Here is a 17,998-nt window from a genome sequence, read left to right as displayed (position 1 = left end):
CCCATCTAAGCATTCTGTGATCTTTGAACATATTACTAAAGGACCCCCTTCCTGCACAACTCTTATGGAAATTGGATTTTGGTGAAATTGGCTGAAGCTTTGGAAATAGATAGTTTATGTGATGCTGATCTAAAATTATAATGGGCAAGATTCACAATAATCGACCGTTTAAGCACTATCAGCGTTCAAAAGTCAAAACAATGTGTTATTTCAGTACTATTGTGGGACAGTGAATTACAAATGTATTATTCTGCAGAATCACGTAACTTATTCTTTTTGTTAATACAAAAATATGTGTTTATGTGAAAAACATGTACATGCATGTACATATATGAAGCCCAGCTGGCGCACAGAAAAAAAAGTATCAAATCAACACTGATATACTTTTATATACGCAAGAATATATAATCTTCTTATAAGAATTTCAACTTTTTATTTCAACTTTTTTTTCTTAATTGAACCATATAAAACTTCGTTTAACTACATAAATAACTTCATTTAAGCAAGTTTTTTTTGTTTAACGCAATATAATCTCATTTCAAGATTATATATTCTTGCGTATATACAAGTATATCAATGTTGATTTGACACTTCTTTTTTTTGTGCGGCTGAGGTATGACAGCGTGGTTAAAGTTCCGCGGTTATAATTTATATATGTGTGTACATACACGCATGTACACATTTTTTTTACATAAATACATATTTTTGTATTAATAAAAAGAATAAGTTGTGTGATTCTACAGAATAATACATTGTAAAAGACTGTCATACAATAGTACTGAAATAACACCTTATTTTGACTTTTGAACTGATAGCGCTTAAACGGTCAATTATTGTGAATCTTGTCCATTATAACTTTCAATCAGCATTACATAAACTATCTATTTCCGAAGCTTCAGCCAATTTCATCAAAATCCACTGTCCTACAATAGTATTAAAATAACACCTTATTTTGACTTTTGAACATTGATAGCGCATAAACTGTTTATTATTGTGAATATAATAGTAAGGCTCACAAGATTACAAATCAATCGAAGAAAAATGGAGCGTTGAGCCGTAACAAGGTGTTGGTGTTCGTATATTCTATATACTTAAGTAAAGAAGTAACGAATTATAATGTACATACTGTACATATACATATTTTCCAACTTAATAGACTGCGCGCCGCAAATTTTGTCGGACTTGAAACACAGCTATCTTGGAACATTAATACCCTTCCCTCCCCGGAATTAAATCGACACGATTTAATTATTTAAAAAACTGTAAAGAATTTATTGCGAAAAATATTACCTCAGCCAAGGGAACGGGCTTGGAAAAATTAGCGGGAAAAGAAGACCCTGTTGAGCTTGACTCTAGTCTGGCACTGTAAGGAGACATGAGAGGTGTAGCATAAGTGGGAGATGGCAACATCGCCGGTGAAATACCACTACTTTCATCGTTTCCTTACTTACTCGGTTAGGCGAAGCGCGTGCCCCGAGGGCTTCGTGCCCCGGCGGTCACGGTGTTCTAGAGCCAAGCGTGTCAGAGTGGCATGATTATATTATATTTATATACGCGGGCGTACATGCGTTTCTTCAAAGTTTATAACCGGTTATTGCGAAAAATATTACTACATGCCTCGGTAGTCGAATTGGTACGACGCCCTACACGGAATGAGGGAGGTTCCAGGTTCGAATCCTGGCTGAGGTAATATTTTTCGCAATAAATTCTTTACAGTTTTTTAAATAATTAAATCGTGTCGATTTAATTCCGGGGAGGGAAGGGTATTAATGTTCCAAGATAGCTGTGTTTCAAGTCCGACAAAATTTGCGGCGCGCAATCTATTAAGTTGGAATATATGTATATGTACAATATGTACATTATAATTCGTTACTTCTTTACTTAAGTATAGAATATACGAACACCAACACCTTGTTACGGCTCAACGCTCCATTTTTCTTCGATTGATTTATTATTGTGAATCTTGCATGCCTATTGTGACTTTTAATCAGCATCACATAAACTATTTATTTCCAAAGTTTCTGCCAATTTTACCGAAATCTAATTTCCATAAGAGTTGTGCGGGGTCTTTTACACTTTTGATTGGAACAACACAGAAATACGTGATTCTGAACCTAACTTTCATAAGAAACTTATATCGGAAATGGCTGCATATCAAGGAACAAAAAAACATAAATTCTAACAAAGACACAGAGTTGCTTGACGACTCATATTTCTTGACGAACTGGCTAATTATAAAATCTTATAAATTAATTTTTATGCAAACCTAGTGATATTTTAAATTTTTGGCCATCATATCTGTCATTTGAAATTAACAAACTTTAATTTTAAAAACGGAATCAGTAGCTTCAAAAACTCTTCAAATATTTTTATGCAATTAAACCATATTTTGAATTGTTTGCTTATCATATTGAATTTACCATTTTAAATTCTTGAACTTTTATTTTGAATTTGAAATCAGCGGTTTTAAAAACTTTTAAATATAAATTTTTATGCAAATTAAACAATTTTTTGCATTTTTAGTTTGCAATATTAAATCTGCCATTTTGAATTTCACAATTTTGATTTGAAATTTGAATTCAGCGACCCCAAATACATGAAAATATAAGGCACTGTTCTAATTGCTCCATTAAAAGTATCTTTTCTTGAATGTGCGGATTTTTTCGTCATAAACAGTCCTGGCCAGTTTTTTCGGATGTGCGGATATTTCCATCATTGACAATCAGGGGATTAATGTGTAGTAAAATTGTTTAAAACAATTTTTTTTTAGAATTAAAAAATCTCTGATTCAAATAAAGACATTGACAACATTAACAGAAGTACAACCGTATTTATATGATTATTTAGTTTAGACAGCTTTATATAGGACATAGTATGAATAAAATATTCAGAAGTACTATATATTTTTGTTAGTGATATATATTACATTGAAATTTTTAAAAGTATATACTAAAAGTGTATACTAAGACTAAATAAGGAATAACGATATTATTAAAAAAGTAAATAAGCAATAACGCTATTCATATTGATTTATACTATAATATATCTAATGCTCATTAAAATGGGAGTGGAATGAAACAATTAAGTATATTTCTTAAATTACAAAATTACATGCCTGTATAAGAGAATAAATCGGGGGAATATATATATATATATATATATATATATATATATATATATACTAGCTGGTTACCCCCCTTACGGAAAGAAACTACAGCCAGTAAATATTACACTTGTGTAGTTACTACAGGACCACCTGTAGTTATCACAGAAAGGAACACAATAATCTGTAGTTATTACACGCTTTAATTACTTAGTGCGTGAAATCCCTGTAATATGGAATACACGTCTAATCATGAAGGGTGAAATCCACTACACGTGTAATCCACTATATATGTAATATACTACACGTGTGGTAAGTGACTTGTGTAGTAGACTACACGTGTAATCCATTATATGTGTAATATACTACACTTGTGGTAAGTGACTTGTGTAGTAGACTACACATGTAATCTACAAAATGTGTAATACACTACTACACATGTGTATTAAACGTAATGCTACCAGTAATCCATAAAATTTGAAATAGCGAGTCTTATCATATATGGAGGGGTAAAAACCACAGTGGTGTAAGTCAAATTTTTAAAAATATTTTCTCGTGTGCATAGATGCAATTTATATATTGTACAGATTGCATCTATACACACGAGAAAATATTTTTAAAAATTTGAGTTACACCACTGTGGTTTTTACCCCTCCACCTCCATATATAGTATATTTTTACTTCAATGCAGCTGTATATATATAAATTATTTCTATAAATATTGTTTGAAATTTATTAGATTTAATGTATCACTTTTTAACCACATTTTATTATTTTTTAATTTCATATTTTATAAGTAATTTCATAATGAGCCGGCACTGGTTTCTGACATTCACCCGACTTTAAGAAATATTATATCATATATCCAATTTAAAATTTTATTACTCTTTTTAAACTGAATTTGTTTCTTAAGATGATTTTTGAAAAATTATATATTTGTGCTGGTTATGACATATGTAGACTATATATAACACTTACATCAAATTAAGAAGTAGTCTACCACGTAAGGCAGTTGGCTCACGATCCAGAGGTCCCGAGGTCCCGAGTTCGAATCCCACCAAGGTGTGTTTTTCAAATACAAGAAAATATTTATAATCATAGACTGCATCTTAAGAAACAAATTTAGTTATAAAAAAGTAATAAAACTAAAAAAAAATAATTTTTTTTTATGCCGGGTGAATATCGGAAATCAGTGTCCTCTAGTATTAAGAGGACTGCAATCTTGTAGTCCTGTAATCCTGTAATATTTTCCTGTAATCCGAGCGTATAGTACGAAAATATTACAGTATATTACAATACTTCAGTCTGTAATTTTGTGTAATACTTTTATGTAGTTCCTGTAATATAATTTTCTGTAATCCGCTGTAGTTTCTTTCCGTAAGGGCCGGGCTTCGCCCCGGAGGACATGTGTAATAAGACACGCAAATGGTCTCTCTCTCTCTCTCTCTCTCTCTCTCTCTCTCTCTCTCTCTCTCTCTCTCTCTCTCTCTCTCTCTCTCTCTCTCTCTCTCTCTCTCTCTCTCTCTCTCTCTCTCTCTCTCTCTCTCTCTCTCTCTCTCTCTCTCTCTCTCTCTCTCTCTCTCCCCCTCTCTCCCCCTCTCTCCCCCTCTCTCCCCCTCTCTCCCCCTCTCTCCCCTCTCTCCCCTCTCTCCCCTCTCTCCCCTCTCTCCCCTCTCTCCCCCTCTCTCCCCTCTCTCCCCCCTCTCCTCCTCTCTCCCCCTCTCTTCCTCTCTCTCCCTCTCTCTCCCTCTCTCTCCCTCTCTCTCCCTCTCTCTCCCTCTCTCTCCTCTCTCTCCCTCTCTCTCTCTCTCTCTCTCTCTCTCTCTCCCGCTGCTTGCCTTATGAGAGAGAGCATGCACATCATACTAACTTCTGACCGCTATATTTCGCTTTTGTATATATCTCATTGTATCTCTGCATCTTGTAACTGCTATATTATTGTAATTGCGATATTATTGTAACTGCTATATTACTTTTTTGCCCTTTAGCCTTTGCTTGGGCATAATAAATTATATCTATCTATCTATCTATCCCTCTCTCTCTCTCCCTCTCTCTCTCCCTCTACCCCTACTTCATGTATAATTCTTTGAAATTCAATCAATTATTTCCCAAAAAATTGGAAAAATTATAAAAACCGGTTTCCAAAAAGATCAGTAACAAAAACTATACACATCATGGCGCTCCCCGGAAAATTCTACCCCTACTTCATATACAATTCTTTAAGATTTGGTCAATTAATTCCCGAAAAATTGAAAAAATTTCGGAACCGGCTTCCAAAAAGATCGGTAACGAAAAATTATACACTTTATAGCACTCCTCGGAAAATTCTTTGAGATTCGGTCAATTATTTCCCGAAAAATTAGAAAAATTAGAAAAACCGGTTTCCAGAAAATCGATAACAAAAAACTATACACATAGTGGCACTCCCCGGAAAATTCTACCCCTATTTCATATACTTTTGGTAAAAATTCGGTTCAGGGGTTTGAGATTCGGTCAATTATTTCTCGAAAAATTAGAAAAATTAAAAAAACCGGTTTCCAGAAAATCGGTAACAAAAAACTATACACATAGTGGCACTCCCCGGAAAATTCTACCCCTATTTCATATACTTTTGGTGAAAATTCGATTCAGGGGTTTGGGCTGGGCGTTGATGAGTGAGTGAGTGAGTGAGTGAGTGAGTCAGTCAGTCAGTCAGGACATCTTCCTTTATATGTATATATATATATATATATATATATATATATAGGGGAGACCGGGGCTAAGCCGACAACGGGGCAAACTTGACACTAGGCTTTTTGCCAATTTAAATCTATCGTAGAAACTTGCCTTTCCTACTGTAAATGCGTCTTTATGTGCCAGTATTATCAACGGAATTTGGTAACATTCTGAGTTATAGTGTAATTTTTAACGCGACATAAGCGTTTTTGATAGTGAAAAGTAATTTTTCTGATCTCTCGAAAATGTCTACTCTTTCATCGAGCTTTACTCTTGCGAATCTACCGGTAAGTGATTTTGATGGGAAATTTGATGCTCTATATGAATCCGATAATCGTTTTTGCATATTTTCAAAATTTTCATGTTTTTGAAGTGACAAATGTGAAAAACGACGTCCGGGGCAAAGTCAACACCACGCCGTTTCGTCGGCTTCCAGTAACAAACGATGCTTGTCATGCAGCCGTATGGCTCATGACAAATGTATGCGCACGTCCGATCGCGAGTTTACCTGCATTAATTGTTTTTCAGACATGAGTTTAGATGAAGATAATTGAAAGTTCAACAATTTTTGTTTTCATTATTTTAAATGATTGTTCTAGCTACTTTATTCCGAATTTTTGTACTTTTTAAATACACAATAAACAATGTATTTTCATTTTCAGACAGTAAAAAATAAGTTCCAGATCAAATTGTGTCGATCAGACAAAGTGTTGAGTTTGCCCCGGCGGGGTGTCGAGTTTGCCCCGGCATTTTTCAATTCGAAAATTTGTCTTCGCGTCACTTTTCCTTTCCTGGCGGCAAAACAAAGCGACGTACAGCAAAACTTCCTGAATCAATTTTGTACCTGAAGAAACACTCTTTAAATATGTACCATTGAATTTGCCTAAAAATTTTAATTAAATATTAAAAATTGCCTTTGAAAAAATAGTGTCGGCTTAGCCCCGGTCTCCCCTATATAAAAGAATAAAGTACATAAATATATAAACATTTTATTATACTAATATAGTACTTCCTCCGATTTTCTTTATTCTAAGTTGTTAATAACAGTTAATATTTGTATTGCGTTTCAATTATTTACATAATTTTGTGAAAGTATTAAAAAATTTCTTATTAAATTTATAATCTCTAATTTTTCAATTTTTTCAAGAATATGTTATGAATAAAATCTAAAAACTTGGTATTGCACTCTTAACAGGTATCTGACGAATAAAGTAGATCGTTGCGTGACTGGCTTAGTGGCTCAGCAGCAATGTGTTGGCCCATTGCATACTCCTCTAGCAGATGTTGCTGTGACAGCCATTTCGCATTTTTCTACGAAGGGCATCGCAACTTCCATTGGCGAACAGCCGATTAAAGGATTAGTGAACGAAGCAGCTGGTGCTCGAATGACAGTAGCCGAAGCTCTTAGCAATTTAGTATTCGCGCGAGTTTCCGCATTACAAGATGTCAAGTGTAGTGGCAATTGGATGTGGCCAGCAAAGCTTCCGGGTGAAGGTGCAGCACTCTACAAGGCTTGTTCAGCGATGTGTTCATTGATGAAGGAACTTGGGATCGCAATCGATGGCGGTAAGGATTCGCTCAGCATGGCCGTACGTACTGATAAGGATATTGTCAAGGCACCCGGTGCTCTCGTCATATCTTGCTACGCACCGTGTCCCGATATTCGTCAGGTAGTCACTCCCGATCTTAAAGCTCCCGCTATAGGACGACAAGGTTGCTTGCTCTTCATTGATTTGTCTTATGGCAAGAGCCGGCTTGGAGGAACTGCCTTGTCTCAGGTCTATTATCAATTAGGCAATGATGTGCCGGACGTCGAAGATGCACAGGCTTTCAAAAATGCCTTTAATGCTACGCAACAACTAATCGCCGATAAGAAGGTCTTCGCTGGTCATGACATTAGTGATGGTGGATTGATTACTTGTCTTCTAGAAATGTGCTTCGCTGGAATCTCAGGAATAAACGTTGATATAACTCATAAACCTGCACCTGTCATTGACGTTTTATTTTCCGAAGAGGTTGGTTGGATATTGGAAATCGATGAGAAACATCAAAATGAAGCGATAAAAATGTTCCAATGCTACGGAGTTCCAGTATATTCAATCGGAAAGTCCGTGGGTCTTGGAATGAGCTCGAAGATAGTCGTTAAAGTTCGAAATGAGATTGTATTGAGCACTACAGTGATTGATTCGATGAACATTTGGGAAGAAACTAGTTATCAACTAGAACGCTATCAAACAAACATTATTTGTGCCTTGGAAGAGTTTTCCAGTCTGAGGGAACGAACTATTCCAGCTTATTGTCTGGGTTTTGACCCTGTTAGATCTCATTCAATACTAAAGGATTCGGAGCGTGTCAGAGTAGCCGTCATAAGAGAGGAAGGTATTAATGGAGATAGAGAGATGGCAGCTTCTCTGTTGGAAGCCGGCTTTGATGTCTGGGATGTTACGATGCAAGATCTGCTGAAAAACCGAATTACGTTGGATGTCTTTAGGGGTATTATCTTCCCTGGAGGCTTTAGCTATGCTGATGTTTGTGGTTCCGCCAAGGGATGGGCAGCCAGTTTCCTTTTCCATCCATCTCTACGTGAACAATTATCGCGATTTGTTGCTCGTGAAAATACTTTCAGTTTGGGTGTTTGCAATGGTTGCCAGTTGATGAGTCTATTAGGCTGGGTAGGTGACGAGAACCCTAAAGACAGACCAGGAATTTGCTTGGATCATAATCTGTCGGAGAGATTCGAGTGCAGGTGGACCACTGTTAGAATCAAGAACTCGCCTTCGATCATGTTAAAAGGCATGGAGGATAGCGTGCTAGGTGTATGGGTGGCTCATGGAGAAGGGAGATTCACTTTTCGTGAAGAAGTTTTGAAAATTCTTGAACAGAATAACTGCTTACCAATCAGGTATGTTCTCACATTTTAACATATATTTGTAACAAACAAATTATTATTTTTGGACTGATATTTTTTGTGGAAGTAACAAAAAAGTGTGCAAATTAGAAACTTGCACATTGCTTCCTCCTCATTACAGATCGCTACCATTGCTCCTATTTTATTTTGCTCACAAAGCTCCTCTTATGAGGAAGCTTGTATTTTATTTAATGCATAATTATTAGTATTTATTAGTTTGGCTTCCTCATAGAGTAAGCTTTATGAGCGAAATAAAATAAAAGCAATGGTAGCGATCTGTAATGAGGAGGAAGCAATGTGCAAGTTTCTAATTTGCACATTTTTTTTAATTTTAAAGGACCCCGCACACATCACAGGGAAAATTGGCCTTCCGTCGAATTTGCTGAAATTGTAGTATGATGTAGTTTATGTCGTCCTGATAAAAAGTCATAATGGGCACGAGGTTAAAGAATGGACAGTTTTTGAGATACGGGAGGTCAAAGGTCAATAATAGTGCCTTGTTTGAAAATTCTATTCTTTGTGTATATCCGCACGTGAGCAGTGTTGTTGTGTGCGTATGTGCCATTCTGCATATGTATGTGTATTTGTATGTGAACGTAGCTTCGTAGGTCGAGTCGTCGAGAATCGGCTCGCTTAGTTATTTGAAGCCGAATCTAACTTCGGCGAGTTTCGGCTCTGGCTACACCGATATGCTACGCATGTAGTGCTGGCATTTCGTGTCCACTGGAGGGGGCATCTCATATCAAGGAATGGGAGATCTTATGTCCCACGATCTCACAGCACTGTATGTGAAGAGCGTGGGAAAAGCTTTAGTTGATAATTCAGACAGATACATCCATTTGGTACTTCTTTGTATTATTTTATGTACTATTTTTCTTTGTACTATTTTAACCGATCTTGCCTTCATTGGCTGGATCACCAACCGATCTTGTCTTCATTGGGTGGATCACCAACCGATCTTGCCTTCATTGGCTGGATCACCAACCGATCTTGCCTTCATTGACTGGATCACCAACCGATCTTGCCTTCATTGGCTGGATCATCAACCAATCTTGTCTTCATTAGCTATCACCAATCTTGAAACTCTGCCATTGTGTCGCACCGGAGAGTACGAGATCAGATGGCAATATAACGTCAGTGAGGGTAATATGGCCACTCATGGTACGCATACTTAAATAAAAATAAAACCCTTTTTTGACGATGAACATGCTGGCCAAGTTTGATCTCAATCCGTGCACTAGTTTCGTAGGTGGCCATATTGCGAACGCCATATTACTATTGCCATGTATCAAACCAGGCTACGCTTACACACACATACGTAGAATGGCACATACGCACACAACAACATTGCTCACGTGCGGATATACACAAAGAATAGAATTTTCGAATAAGGCACTATTATTGACTTTTGACCTTCCGTATCTCGGAAACTGTCCATTCTTTGACCTCGGGTCCATTATGACTTTTGATCAGGACGACATAAACTACATCATACTACAATTTCAGCAAATTCGACGGAAGGCCAATTTTCCCTGTGATGTGTGCGGGGTCCTTTATTCTTTATGTTTTTTTGTACTTTTAAGTACCCTACATTAAAAAACGTAAAAAAATTACGTCTGGGAGTTTTAACGATTTCATGTTTTTCCACATTTTCCTTCGTTTTCCATGTTTTCTTCGCTACAGACATAATTTTTATGGCCACTTTCGGATTCTACGACTCAAAATACGTAAGAATATGTAAGATTTATTCGTTCCTCTAACAATTCCCAAAACTCAATTTTGTGTACTCTCCTTAAGCAATTTTACAATCTTTTGTACGTTTTGCTCCATAAAACCATAGTGGCCACCGTGAAAAAAATCTCATAGCTATTTGGCAAATTTTTTTAAATGCAGGGTACTTAAAAGTACAAAAAACATAAAGAATAAATTTGTGTTGTTGTTCTGCACAATTGTTTTCTGGGTCAAAATAAAAAAGAGAAAAATCGCTAATTTTTACATTATTTTCATCTATTTTTATCATATCTACATGTTATTTAAAAAAATTTGGCAATTATACCGTTCAATAGAGCAAAGTTTCAGCTTTAAGAATCTGTTTTTTGAATTGCGATATGATGATTGCTAAAAGAATTTGGAGCAATCAAAGTTAAAATGCTCATTTCTTATTCAATCCGCGATAAATCAGTAACAAAAAATCATAGAAACATAAAAAAAAAAAAGATTTTGCAAGGAAAACTTCAAGCTTTTACGTTACAAAGTCGAAAATTTCCGCAGATTTTTTTTGTGCACGTGACAAGCCCACAAAGTGAGAGAAAAATTTTCTATTTTGTCCAGCTCGTAGTTTTCTGTATATAAAAATTACCAAACTCACAGAAACTGAAAAATAACAGTAATCTTTCGAAAGTAGAAATTTCAAGCTTTAAAATCCTTTTTTTAAATTTAAATATCGTTTATTTTTAACAAAGTTATAGCTGCTTGAATTTTGCCTATTTTTAAAGATAAATTTAGTGTTCCTTTAATTTTTGTGAGAAGTGTAGATTACTTAAAGAATTGGTAATTTGTCAGAGAAAAATTATTATAATAAAATCTATTAATTTATCCTGACTATATTAAATTGTAGATGTTATGCATACACACACACACACACACACACACACACACACACACACACACACACACACACACACACACACACGGGGGATGCAAGGGGGGGCCTTCGGCCCCCCCTCCCGCACCCACCTCCGCCGGTAGGCAGCGTGCACCTCGCTTTATAACTTAAAGTACATGCAAGTTATGCAGAACGCGTTGTGGACGTTTCTCAAATGCACATATCGCGTTGTGGATAATAAAAACGTCCACACACCGGAAAAATATCTCATTTCGGTATTTGGATGATCAGCACCGTCCACAACGCGTTATGGATGTTTTTTTCGCTCACTGAGCGATTTCGGTGTTTGGGCGTAACATATATATATATATGTTACGCCCAAACATATATGTATATATATATCTCTCAGATAGCCAAGTCTGCTCTTAGCAGGTTTCGCAAACTGTGTGCCGCAAGCTACACTGACATAATTTTAGCAGTAACAAAGCATGATCTGCCATGTTAGATAAAGTGTGTAGAAATGAAATGGAACAATAGCAGAATCTGACATCATGATATGATGCCAGAAATGCTGCAAAAATGAAGCAGTAGTGTGTCCTACAATATGCACATATAAGGAATCGTGCAAATTAAGTGAATATATATAAATATATAAATATATAATAATATATTATATAGTTATATATAAATATATAAACTAAATTACTGTGGATTTGATATTATGGGATTGATAGTTATGGGGTTGGGGGCCGGGGGAGGTTTTTAGCCGGTGAATAAGTCCGGCATAACCCTGGGGACCGGCCCTGGGAGTATGCGTAAGCATTTTCCTCCTCCAACGGAAAACAAAAAAAAGCCAGTATCTTAAAATTTGCGAAAGTTAGAACTTCGACCACCGTTTATATTAAATGCATTTATATTAAATACAAAATTTTTTTCTTTTTTTTAATATTACATATTTACATATTTAAAAAAAAGTCCTCCTCTAACAAAAAAACAAAAAAAATGGCCCAATATCTCAAAATTTGCGGAAATTAGAAAACCCACAGGCATTTATACTGTGGAAAAATTAAAACTTCCTTAAAATCAAAAACAATGTATAAATTTTTATCAAAATGAGAGTAAATAAAAGGATTGTACTACCTTACTTGAGTGAAAAATACAACGCGATACAGAATTAGAAAAAATAATTTAAAAGTGTGCAATTTAAAAAGTTGCACATTACTTTCGTGGAAGAATTAACTAACCGATTGAACAAAATTGAAATAAGAAATATCCGCAATTAGTAGGGATCATTTTAGTAAAAACACTTATCACAATAAAAAAAGTGTGCAAGTAGAAACCTGCACATTGCTTTAGTTTTTAAGTGGGCAAGTAGAAACTTGCACATTACTTCCTTATGTTGTGCTGCTGCCTTGAATTGGAGATCAGGGCCGGCACCGAGTTCTTTGGATCCGCCGATTAGAGAGAGAGAGGACACTGGCGATATTGAGTTAGCAGTCGCGTTTAATAAAAAGATAGTTTTATTGATACACTTGTGGATTTTCACTACCCTGACTTGCGGGTTACAATTAACGTTTCGTTGACTCGCGGTACGCGTTCGGTTCTTAGACTGCCCGCCGTTCCTTGGAAGGGCGGGCTTTTTATCGCCTCGGTATTGCTGACTTAGCAGTCAGCGGTTTTGACTTCGCGATCAACGGCCTAGCGGGCGGGTGATGTCCAGAATGACCATATATGGTCATTACCGGGACGCGTGCTGGCTTTCGCGTCGTCGGTCCTCGTCGCTAGGGTCGGATTACCAAGTAATTCGGCCCTCGTTGTTGCCAGGTGCTATTGTTCATCGCGAATACGTTGTGCGCTCACAACACTTACAATTTTTAAGTATGCAAATTATAAATTTGCACATTGCTTAATCAACATTTTATTTCGCTCATAAAGCTTCCTCTATGAGGAAGCCAAATTAATAAATATCTATCTTATCTATTTATTCGATTCTAATAAATATCTTATTTATTTATTTGCGTTTTTCTTTTCCTGAGAGGTTACAATCTAATTTTCTTATATGCTAATATGCTGTGGTTTTCCCTTTTAAATTCTTAATAATTCCCTTTTTTCTTTATTATATAACTAATTACAAGTATAGTGTTTACTACGACTACTATTATGGTCGCGGAACCTACAGGATATACAATATTCTTATTTGAAAAACGCTTGGTGTATTCGCAGTTATGAAATATTTAGGTAAATTTTGTTCGCGTCTAACTTTATTGGTTTTTCGCGTACATTTGTTTAAATCGTTTTTCTTTAATATTAGATAATTATGGTTTCTTAATGGAAGTACGCGTGTTAGTAATGTTATTTTGTGCCTACGTTAAATATTCTGTCGTGTCGTTTACGTCTGTTGGGAGTTCGGCTAGGATAGCGGTTAGTATTTGGTCGCCTATTTCCTCTCGGCGTTCTCTAGGTATCTTCGAAGCTGTTGAAGGCTGATTTTAATGTGGTTGCGTCTATTCGTATCGTTGTTGGTGTCCGATTCTTTCGAGATAGATACCTGGCTCGTTGATAAATTGTGTCACCTCGTGCGGTGGTATGGGCGATACTCCTGTTGCGAGGTGCTGATAGAGGATGAGCCTCGTTATCCTTTAATTTCGCTGACACTGACTGTCAGTGGACTGTTACTTTGATCTTGCTTGGAGAGTCTCTTCAGTCTGAGTCTATCGCTGGTGAAGTCTTCGTGAAGTTTTTCTTTTTCTTTTTTCTCTTTTTCGTTGATATGTCTCCTCTGGATTTGGAGCCGCATCGGGCCGCCGTGGTGGACCCAAATGAAATTCAGGCTGGCGAGGAAGAGGAGGGTGCTGCTTTCCCGGTCTTGGTGGTGCCGGAGCCTCTGGGCCGTGGTCGCGTTCGTTTGATGCGAGATTTTCTTATTCAGCGTGGGCAACCTGTGCCTGAGTGGTTTTTTTTTCCGAGTAGGCCCATTCGTCCGCTGGTTGGGGGCATGGTGCTCCCCGTCGGGATTAATCGTAAGTTTCGTTTATTTCTATTACTGTGTTGTCCTTAATCTATGTCTTTTGCTTATGCTTCCTCTCTTTGCCTTCTTAGTTTTCGACAGAAGGCCTTTAGACGGTTGGCGTGGACGCGTAACGTCTTTCGTCCTTTTTTAATTATATAATTTATGTCATTAATTTTTTCTATTACTGTGTACGGTCCTATCCATTGCGCTTCTAGTTTCTTTGATCTTCCTCGTCGAACCGTTTCTTTATATAATAATACTTGATTCCCTGCTTTAATGTTCGCCTTTTTACCATGTCCTATTGTAAGGTCGTTGAGTCTTCGAAAATCTATTGCAATGCGTAATTTTAATTCTCTTGAAGCGTCAGGTCTTTTATTTACTTTTTCTTTATTCTTTTCGGGTAAGCAGACGTTCGCCGGCGCGCTATCCGCTCGCGTCGTGATCTCATGTTTCACCGCCGTGGAGCGTGTTAACTTATCGTTTTCCAAATGAAATACATGGCAAAAATCGTCGCCTCTCTGCTCTAACGCCTTTCTTTCTTTATTATTTAAAATTTTCATGCGTTTTTTACGTACTTTCTCGCGTCGTTCATGAATTGATCTGCGCTCTTCAGTCGCTGGTAATGTGAGTATGTCCGTGTTAGTTTCCGGTGCCTCTTCTAGAGTTACCTGCGGCGTGAATATTTCGACGGGATTCTCCTTTAAGTTTACTACGCTTATTGGACAGAAAGAATCTATCGGTTTTACCGTGCAACTTCCAATAAAGACTCCAGAATTAGGTTTTACGCGTTTTACCATACCTATTCTATTTCGATCTGCAGCTGCCGTTTGTATGATCGTTTTATTGCGGGGCAATAGAATTAGCGTTTTACACGGTTGGAGTTTAAACTTTGCAATACCGATTTTCAATCGATTTTCGGCGTGGTTGGGAACGGCTCGATGTTTTTTCAGAAAGTCGATTCCTAGAATGCTTTCGTAGTCCATCGGGAAATCGTCTCGTACTACGTACATCGTATGCCGTAGTGTTTCCTTGCCTGCGAGTATTGTGGCTCGTATTTTTCCGAGGGTGTATATTTGATGTCCAGTTACGTCAGCGCTATTTTCTTTTCTCGTATTTTAGTCTTATCCTTTAATTTTCCTACCTTTACGAAGGTGATGGCGGCTCCGGAATCAAGCAAAAAATTTAGTTTTCCCTTAGTTGCTTCTCGCATCGGGAGTGTTACGAGATCGAGATTATAATTGTTATCAGTTTTGCTCGTCACTTGAGTAACTTTATACTCGCGCGCGTGGCGCGTCTTATGCTTTCTCTGTTTCTCTTCTTTGTCGCTGCCGCTGCTGCTGCTGCTGCTGTCGCTAATTGACGTTTCATCGTCCGGCTCCGGTGTCTTATTTCCTCGACTCTTTTCTGTTGTATTTATCGGTTTCCTTTCACGTGTATTATAATTAGATTGGCGAATCCGTTCCTTTTCGGGTCGGCCGTTTAGCTGCCAACAATCATCCCGTTTGTGCCCTTCCTTTTTGCAATACTTGCAATACCTTTCGACGGTATTTATTCCGCTGGGCTTTTCTGCTCTCGGGAGAGAATATCTGTTTGGGTATCGGCTCATACGGCATTCTTGTCCGGTATAGCCTAACTTTCCGCATTTATCGCATTCAACTCCAACGCTTCGAGCTTGTCGGGTTTGCTCCTGACCGTTTTTGTTTCGGTCGGTATTATATGTCGAGCGCTGAGGAGGTCCTTTCAATTTCTCTTCGGACGTGGCGCCTAAAATGGCTGCTGTGAGATTAGCGTAATTTCGTGATCGCACGATAGTTTGAATGTCATCTCGGAGTCCTAGCTGGAAATTTTCTAGCGCTAGCTCCTGTATCGTATCTAATATCGCTTTTCTTTGTTCTGAAGACTGTTCGCGGCCTTCGATCTTTGATTGATATAGCTCCATTGATAATGTGTCTACACGAAGTCCGTATTCTCTCGCGCTTTCGCCTGGCTTTTGCCGGAGCATATTAAATTCTTTCTGAATGTGCGTGGTGCTTCGCTTTGCCAAATAGCACATTTCTATTTTTTGCTTCAATTGAGCGAACGAGTGTATGTCTCGCGTTTGGAAATCGTACATTGCCTTTCCTGTTAATTTCGTGCAAAGTATTGCTTTTAATAATGATTTTTCCTCTGCGGAGTTAATTTTGTTCATCGCATAGGTGCTTGCGTTTAAGAATTTCTGTACTTGACTTCGCAAAGTTCCGTCGATTTCCGGAATCATATCGCGAGCTTCCTTTAATTTAAGGTACGTATTTACGGGATCGTGTTGGTTTCTGACGTCTTCCAACGTTCGTCCGTAAGTTACGTCGAGGGGACCTTGGTTGCGTACGCGGCGACCTATTTCGTCGGGGCGATCGTAATTTGCGGCTTCTAGCCTGCTTACGCGGTCCTGCATATCGCGCATTGCGCGAAGGAGTTCTACAGAGCGATCGATTTCCGCGGCCTCTGAACGGTTCATGCGATCCTGCATGTCGCGCATCATGTTCAGGATGTCGTCTAACACGGAGTCCTGTGCTCCTGGACCTGCTCGCGCCGGCTCAGGGGCTCGGCGTTGGTCAATTTCGGACGGGCGCCTGTCAACCGAGGGTCGGGCTCGCGTTATTTCCGCGTTGACCCGCTCGGGTGTCGTCGGCATGTCTTGAATGTCGTCGCGGGGTATAACGTCTTGGGCCGCTCTTTCTTCCTGGTTCATTTTGTTGGCCCGGGGTGTATAATCCTCTTCTGTCGGATCGAATATGTCGCTGTCGTAAGAGGTCAGGGAGAATTCTCCTCGTTGAGAGATTCTGCTAATCGTACTGCTTGCGACTTCGGGGTGTGCGTCTGCTTGTGTCGGGGTCAGTCTATCGTCGCCGTTACCGCAATTATTATTGTTATTTTCACGCGCTAAACTTGCGTCTATTTCGTCGAATGGAAATTCCCGCTCTATAATGCATGACGTTCGGGTGCAGTTCTAGCACCGGCGTGCTATCGTCCGAAAATCGCGAGTCTAAATTCCGTCGCACGCGGTCTAATGCTTCGCTATCGGTATGTCTATTGACGCGCACGAGACTTCGCGAGCTATTTTCTATCGCGCGCAATGCTGGTTCGCTGTGTAGGAACGACGCGTTTCGGACAGGGCGGAATGGGGTGATTTCGCCGTCTGACATTAATCGGCGCTCGCGTTCTTTATTTCGGCGTTCGCGGTTGCGGGGGACGCTAACCGATTCTATTCGCGGCGCTTGCCGTTATCGGCTTACAAATTGGTTCGGACTTACAGTATCGCCGTGTAGCGCATCGCGTCCGTTTTCCGCTGAGTCGTTGTCCTGCAGGGCCGCTTCGCTAATTCGTCGTCGCTGCTTCGCTGCGCCTCTGCTTCGCTGCTTCGGGCTGGCGAGTCCGTGCGGTAGGTCGGGGCCTTCTCCGGTGTCGCTGATAACACGCGGGGGCTATTACCGTGGCTTTTCTCGCTCTGGATCTGGCCGGCTGTTCCTCTCCGGGATGTTTTACCGCCTATTGATGATCCGCTCCTTTTTGCAGACGTAACTCTGGCAGGATGTCCTCTCGCTCGTTTGGCAGATCCCACCGCTGCCACCAATTGTTGTGCCGCTGCCTTGAATTGGAGATCAGGGACGGCACCGAGTT

General features: G+C 38.7%; 1 protein-coding gene across 1 annotated transcript in view; it reads left to right on the top strand.

Moving 5' to 3' along the window:
- Positions 1 to 17,998, top strand: part of Pfas (phosphoribosylformylglycinamidine synthase) — a 72,006-nt gene that overhangs the window by 51,932 nt on the left and 2,076 nt on the right. The window contains exon 4 of the mRNA XM_071716910.1: positions 7,014 to 8,720. Within this exon, the coding sequence (XP_071573011.1) occupies positions 7,014 to 8,720 (1,707 nt within the window). The remainder of the gene's footprint in view (positions 1 to 7,013; positions 8,721 to 17,998) is intronic.

Source organism: Temnothorax nylanderi, unplaced genomic scaffold (assembly GCF_030848795.1).
Source record: "Temnothorax nylanderi isolate EJ_2023f unplaced genomic scaffold, tnyl_v1.0 TNYL_tig0196_pilon, whole genome shotgun sequence".
Taxonomy (NCBI): domain Eukaryota; kingdom Metazoa; phylum Arthropoda; class Insecta; order Hymenoptera; family Formicidae; genus Temnothorax; species Temnothorax nylanderi.
Note: the sequence above shows the minus strand (reverse complement) of the source record. Positions and strands in the feature narration are given on the sequence as shown.